We start from the raw sequence: 7,784 nt of genomic DNA, 5'->3' as shown, positions 1-7,784 counted from the left end.
CATTTCTTGGGATATGCTTTTTGGCCTAGAGAGTATGCTTATGTTTATCAATGTGTTTTGAAAAGCATTTTTGTGCTTTTGCTTTTAATTGTGTCATTCTTTTTGTTTTGAGAAGGGAAGAGAATATGCTTATGTTTATCAATGTGTTTTGAAAGGCATTTTTGTGCTTTTGCTTTTAATTGTTTGTTATTCTTTTTGTTTTGAGAAGGGAAAACAAAGATAAACAACCCAAATTTTATTATTAATTACACTCAATGTCCCTCAATCACTAGTTATTTTTACTTAGTAAAACGATTGATCATTTACACATTGTCTCATGAACAGTCACTTATCATACTTAACCTTTCTCGACTACCAATCAATGGAAAAAGAACCCTCCATATCTTTAAATGATTTAACAAAAAGACGCACATTTCATTTTTAACATGAAATGACAAAAATACCACTAGTTTAGAAACTAAATTGAGCTAAATACTCTTAGAACTAAAAATTAAAAAGATTAAAAACAAAAAGAAAAAGGGGTTCGGCCACCCAGCCCCCAACACCTAGGTGTAGACCGAAGAGTGGACTCCTTGATATTGTAGTCCCTTTAGAACCAAAGGGTGACACAGGGTGCCCTAAACAAGCTTTCACCATCTTCTTATGGTGCCCTAAAACTAAGACAAACTTCAAATACAAATACAAAAAATAATGGCAGAAAGTAAAAACATATATCAAGCAAATTCTGAAGCTTGCATATTTGACGGAACTCGTCTATAGTGGTCCCTTTCATGATGTTACCATTTTGTTGAATCCTACATAATATGACCAGCAAAGAAATCAATGGGGCATATCAGGTGGCGGAGGATCCAGGTGGCTTCCACAAGTTGGGTACGTCTCTCAAAAGCTCTCTCCAAAGCTAGAGCTTTCTTTATCATAGTGGAACTTGTTTTTGGAATACCTTTCATTTCATGATGAATCAAAAGTCTAGTATAATGATTGCAAGTACCACGGGAGAGCGACAAATAGCAGCCATTCGCCACAACCCTACAAATTTAATGACTGATTTTTAAAAAAGTAGTATAAAAAGGATAACTAACAGTTCTGTTTTTTACTTTCTACTTGAATTTTTGGTTCAGAGACGCCATGATAAGCTCCGCACCAACCACGTCTCCTTCCTCTACCCATTAGATGATTCTCTTCATCCTTTATTGTCTGTAAGACTTGCTCAATCATGTGATCAAACCCATCTAATCTTCCACCACTAAGATGATCTAATTCATATAGGCCATGATATGGTCTAGCAGATTAGAAGTTATCAATGTACATTGGCAATCAACAAAGAGATAATGAGCTCAAACAAGATTTCAAAATTTTCAACAATATTTAACTCCTACTTGGACTCATTCTACCAAAAACAAAAAATCATTTTCGATGTTTTTCTGTACAGTTATCAGCTCAATTTAGTTGAATTCAGACCTCAGTGGCAAACCTATCAGCTTGACTGTATCCTCGCAGTGATATGAAGTTGAGATCCTTGGTTTATATGGCAAAAATAGTCATGGCTTGCTAGATTTCCTTGCCATACTTCCAAAGTAGGCATCTTACACCAAAGGAAAATATAGCGAAAAACCTCTTTGAAAAATCCATACCTTTGAATTCTCCTCCTTATTGGTAAAAGATCAATATGATATAGATTGCTTTGCTGCTACAGAATTCTCTCAAGAGAAGAAAAAATAAATCCAGCATCAAAACGGCAACAGAAACTTATCCACTCTCCAAAGCTGCCCTCCCTCTACTTTCAGTTGCCTTTCTACGCAATAGAGCCTTGAAAATGGTAAAACCTGCAACCAGAGCAATCTGCAAATGCTCAGAGCTACTTGTTTTTATGCAAATCTGTCCCATTTTGCGACTATTTAGATTGGCATTGACAGACACACTCAAGCTTCTGCTCAGCCGGAATTCAGACTGTAAAGTTCCACCCAGAACCGTTTCTTTGTCGAAGGAAAGTAGTGTCATTGTCAGACTGACTTTATCATTTCTCACTGGGTAGTCACTCCCTCTTAAAGTGGCTTCAAAACTCCCACCATGTGCCACTTGTCCAGGACCCCCCATTCGCCCAGCATTAACCACAAACTTCAATCTCTTCCCAATTACTATGGTATCTTCAAGCTTGGCACCAACATAATACTTGTCTCTGAAAGATGTCAAAGAAAGTCCACAGTCAGCAATGTTGTGCTTTAGGCTCCTCAGCTTTGTGTTGCTATGAACTGTATAGATCATATCTTTACCAGAAGATTGAACATCAAGAGCAACAGCATAAGTAGGTCCACTGGAATCTGTGTAAGCAGCAGCACACTCTGCCTGGATACTGAAATCCTGCTTGTCTTTGCTCATCTGTCCTGTGACAGAGGCAAAGACATTCCTGTTTATTTCCACAGCTGTTTCGAGGCTTATTCCATCGAAGCCTACATCATGATCCAATCCATGGGGATCAAGAACAGGTCTCACAGTCCACTGGTCACTTGTAACAAGGCACCGGTATCTATGTACAGGACAATCTGAGTCAAAACTTGGGGGAACTGCCATATCTGGCAACAAAACGGCCTCTGGAGGCACCAGCTGGCTATCAGAACTATCGTCATTCACTAAGTTTTCCATTTTGGCAAGCCTATTCTCCCTCCGCCTCTGATACTCTTCCTTCAACTGTTTCTTCAGATAAAGTATTTCCCGGTAATCCAGCTCATCAAGATAGTCTTTTTTCTGTAAGTTTGTCAATCTCTCAAACTGAGATTTTGTCAGGATACGGATTGGAGGTAATTGATCATAGTCATCTTCATCCTCTGCATCTAAAAGTAAATTCTCATCGATTTCATCATCCATTCCATTTGGATTTGATATAGAGCGATGCCGCAGAAAAGATGACAGGAGATGAGGCAGAGAAGGCAGCCGGGTACTACTCAAGGATCCCAGTTCAATGCTGTCTTGAAACTTCAATAGGGAATTGACATCACCAAGAACTTTAGTACAAATGCACAATAACATGAACTGAGATTTCCAAACCTGTCCATTTGGAAGTACTTTTTCGCCCATAGTGTTTTTCTTACATTGAGGATGGTTCTCAACCAATACTACAGGGTTTTCAAGTCTTGAGTCGGACACTGCCTGCTGTATATGGTGCTGCACTAAATCTGTACATTGGGTCACATGTGACTCATAGTTGACAGTATAACCGCTAGGTCCTTCAGGAAGAGCCGAGGAAGAGTGAGTCATTACAATGATGGTGTTGAACCATATTGCAGTACCAAAAACTTCAGTTATAAGATTCAAAAGAGGGAAATCACTATAGCCCATGTTGATGACATCGAGGCGTTCAAAGTACAAAACAATATCTGGTGGTGATCTTTTTATGAATCTCTTCACAGATAGCATAATGTTCTTATTTCTTCTCACATTACTGGAAGAGGAAGGCAGGAGACCAGGGGTATCGATTACCGTAATTCTAATTCCATTAACAGTTCCCACAACCTCTCGGATCTGATCAGTGGCTGGTTGAAATGCATCAGTCATGGTTTTCATTTGATCAAATATAGAGTTTATGGTAGCACTCTTGCCAACCCCTGTTTTCCCCAGGACAAGTATTCTAAATGGGAAATCTAATTCAGGCAGGCCAGCTGACTCTTGCTCTGCTGCAATTGCTTTGGCTCTATTGCTTACAAGGTTAACTCTTTTCAAGTCGGATTCCCCTGCTCTTATCAAGCTTGCTAGGTGTATCCGATACAAAACCTTTGCAACCAGAAGATTCTCCTGTGACTGCCCAAGGCGTCGGAGAAGGCGCAAGAACTTAACTTGGAGATCCTCAATCTTCGCCAGTGGATCCATTTTTTGCTTATCAGAGGTATGAGAGAACCGATAGGAGTCTTCAACAGAAGCCTGCTGCATGGAAGGATTATACTGATTTTCCTGATTACCATGGCTAGCGTGTGATGCATCAGGAAGTACTGGGGATGCTACGATACTGGCTGTATCAGCTGAACCTAACAAGTGACAAGACAACGATAAAATACATCAAGATCAAGTCTAAAATTTGGAATTGGTTTCCAGCGTTGGAAGCAAATATTCAAAAACCTTGCAACTGGATTGTCAACATTTCATTACAAGGGTGTCTAAAGCCAGGATATGAACTTATGATTTCATTTTTACTGAAAATTCTGGTAGACCCAATTTGGTTAAACCGTTTACACAACTCACCAAGATTAGCTCAGAATGGTTAGTTCATCACTTAGAACTAAACTATTATAGTCAAAGATTTTTTATTTATTTTTAATATATAAGTAATTGGCGCAATGGAAGGGGGAAGGAGAGATTCAAACTAGTAATCTCCGCTTTATGAGGCATGGTCCACAACTGATTGTGCTATCCATTGGGGTTATAGTCAAAGAAAAATTTTTATGTTGAAAACACAACTAGATTGTTAAGTGAATTTCCTTTCCCATTGCAGTGCTTCACCTTTTCTTCAAAATGTTTTAGACAACCAAAGGCAAAGCCCCCCATTATGTTGATAAGTCCCTTTAAAAATTTATTGTCAAGGAACTTTTACAACCTTCATTCTCCCATTATTTCTTGTGACACGTCCTCCCAATGATAATCTCCAAAATGTATCTTTACAGCCACTTTCCAAGAAGATGTAAGGGTATTCTTAGCTAATTGAACTAAGGGTATTCTTAGCTAATTGAACCACTATGAGATCCAAGTAGTGCTATATTTAAGCATTGAGATGTACTCTCTCCATCCTTGCCATCACAAATGAAGTGTCTATCTACCATCCCAAGTTTGAATCACAAACTATTGTGGACATGAGAAAGTGAGAGGTGGGGGAGGCTAAGTAACGCATCAAGTTTTAACAAAAGATTTAATATTTTTTTCCTTTTCTTCTACTATAAATAGAATGGCAGACATGGAAGGTGTGCATATATCTACAATAACTCTAAATAAAAACTCAATACTAGAACATATGCAAAAAGGGATAGAAACAAGGTAATACCTTGGCTGTCAACTTCCTCATCCAGAAGTCTCTCATTAAAATAACTGTCACTTCCTGACAATGGGCTAGATGAGACCAATGAATTGGACACTAATTGAGAAAAAACCCAATCCCTAATACTCTTCATTTTACCTGCACAAAAGTTCACAAATAACTACCATAACTTCAATCGCTAACATAAACCAAAAAAACAAAAAAAAAGAAAAAAGAAAAAAGAAAAAAGAAAAAAAGAAATCAAGCTTAACTAAGGTGGTCCATCATTCAAAATCTTCATGGAGCATGGTGAAGAGGATAAGGAGCAAGACATCAAGTTTTTAAGAACTAATATTAAGAAGTTCGAGAAATTAAATGGTAAGATTTCGTGATAGATACATTATCAATCACAAATCAACTGAAAGCATGATTTTATCCAATCAAACAAGTAAATCTTTTAACCATTTTAGTTTCAATAGGAACAACAAATCATTAAACCTCTAGTTAAACTTTTTTCATTCACGTATTGGACAGACAAATAGCCCAACTTCAACCCCAACAAAAAAATTCCAATCAGCAGCTAGTTTCTTATAGAGTTTGAAACAGAAACTAAAATAGTGAAAATCATCTCGTACAAACTTTGGATAGAACTCATCCATAAAAACCGGCTTGTAAGGGGAGGGGGCAAGCCTAATAACTTATATACAATTAGACTTAACCCATGTGGGACACAAGAATTGTAACATACCACCACGCTTCGGCAGACGACGTCTACGGCGGCCCACTCTATTGACACTAATCCGATGGTAGCACTTTCTCTTTTGGGGCTCCACTCACTTATTAGTATTTTAATCTAACCTAAAGGTCGCCCTTCTGTGATTCGAATCTGTGACGTGGCGTTTGGTTTAAATACCAAATGATCCAAACCTGGGTAGAACTCACCCTTAAAAATTGGTTTGTAAGGGATGGTGTTCAAGAGCCTATATACACATTATTAAGATTAGACTTAACTCATGTGCGACACAATGATCGTAACATCATCTCTCATTTCTCAAAGTTTTGCACATAACAAAAAATATTAGTAAAATATCCCAAAAGAAAACAAGCAGTCAATCCCATTGCCTAGTAACAAATACCCAATTTTATTCATCCAAAAAAAAAAAAACCCAATTTGAAATAATTTCTAGCTACATACAAAAGTGAAAAAAAAAAAAAACAAAAAACAAAAAAAAACAAAATAGAGAAAATTAAAATTTCGGGTAAAGGTTTACCTAAAATGTACAAAATCCACTCGAAGCTAACAACCCTGAATTAGATAGTACCAGCTTGAGGGACCAGAAATCATACTCGGAGAAGCAGAAAATGGAATATGGAAACAGTAATAGCGACGGAAGAGTGAAGCGGAAGCAACTAATCAGAGCCCAAAGAAAAATTATTTGAATAAAAAGATCGAACTGTGACAGCTCTCATACCCTGATTGAAGCTCCGGGAAGGCATTCGGATTCGCGACTGACTCGATTCTTGATCCGAATTCAACTTGGGGCGCGTGTACCTCGGCGAAAACGAAGAGCGGACGAGGTTGAGGTTGAGGGGACGAACCGATGCGATAAGACTGAGATGAAAAGGATTTTGTTTTTCTCTGTGTTTTTTGTTTTTTGTTTTTTATTTTTATGGTTTTAGAGGGGAAGGGTTGGTTGTGCACCACGTGTATAATTCAGATACGATAGGGATGAGCTAAGCTACTACTACTTTTATATTGCCAGCAGCAAAATTGCTCGGAAAAGGAAAGTTAAAAAAATAATAATAATTAAATTTTTTTTTAAAAAAGGTATAATCTACTTAACCCTTTTAAACTACTACTTCAATGACAATCGACCTCTCAAACTATTAATTACGACAATTTACCCCCTCAAACTATCAAACCAATGACAATGTACTCATAATTTTAACAAAATTACCATTACTAAAAGAAAAACAAAAATACTAAAATTTATTTATTTTTTTTCAAAATTTTAAGGGTATTTTTGTCTTATTGAAAATTTTATAGGGGTAATTTCGTCATTTTGCTAGCATTGAGGGGTACATTGTCATTGTTTTTGTAGTTTGGAGGATAAATTAGCATTGGAGTGACAGTTTAAAAAGGTTAGGTGAACTTTACCAATATATATATATATATATATATATATATATATTGTCTAAAAAATGATGGAGTTTGGCCATACCATAAAATATAAATAAATTTTTTTTGCCAAAAATTATAGTTTTACCCTTGCATTAAAAAAGTATAAAATAAAATAAAATAATTAAAAAAAGAGGGGCAACCTCCCGTCACATGGGTAAAAGCTTTGGACAAAAGAGAAAACCATTCCTGCTTTATTACGGAAGGAGATGTAGATGGGCTCTTGGATGGAAGAGTTGGAACAGGACACCATCGCACGGGACAGCGCATGTACCACATGCATTGGTGGAGAGGGAGGCGCATATGAAGAAGCTGGCTAGTGGCTACTCATGATGGATCTGAGGTGGAGAGGTCCGTGGAGGGGCGCATGCGTGGCGGAGATGAAGAGGCAGTGGTAGAGGGCTGCTTCTCCCTCCTCCTGTATGCTTCATTGATGGGGAGTTCAGAAGGGAGGAATTGGGTTTGAGAGAGAGAGTAGTTTTCAAAAATATTTCCAATTAGTACCATTATCATCTTATCAAAATGGAAATTTCCATTTGGTGGCTACCACAAAGAGGATGGTTGTGTATATAATTTTTTCTTGTTGAAACTTTCATGTGAACTCCACCT

General features: G+C 37.4%; 1 protein-coding gene across 2 annotated transcripts; it reads right to left on the bottom strand.

Annotated features, from left to right (window-relative positions):
• Window positions 1-1,216: 1,216 nt before the first annotated feature.
• Window positions 1,217-6,622, bottom strand: LOC132165704 (translocase of chloroplast 90, chloroplastic). Of its 2 annotated transcripts, none has more exons than XM_059576370.1 (3): window positions 6,268-6,622; window positions 5,024-5,155; window positions 1,217-4,016 (listed from the first exon to the last, which is right to left on the bottom strand). In XM_059576370.1, the coding sequence occupies exons 2-3, from the start codon at window positions 5,148-5,150 to the stop codon at window positions 1,747-1,749; spliced, it is 2,397 nt and encodes a 798-aa protein (XP_059432353.1). In that variant the 5' UTR covers window positions 5,151-5,155; window positions 6,268-6,622; the 3' UTR covers window positions 1,217-1,746. The 2 variants fall into 2 exon arrangements, with proteins under 2 accessions (XP_059432353.1, XP_059432352.1); XM_059576369.1 differs by having other exon boundaries at window positions 6,469-6,622.
• Window positions 6,623-7,784: the final 1,162 nt, after the last annotated feature.

The sequence above is a fragment of the Corylus avellana genome, chromosome ca11 (assembly GCF_901000735.1).
Source record: "Corylus avellana chromosome ca11, CavTom2PMs-1.0".
In the NCBI taxonomy this organism is placed as follows: domain Eukaryota; kingdom Viridiplantae; phylum Streptophyta; class Magnoliopsida; order Fagales; family Betulaceae; genus Corylus; species Corylus avellana.
This window is presented reverse-complemented; position numbering and strand designations above follow the sequence as displayed.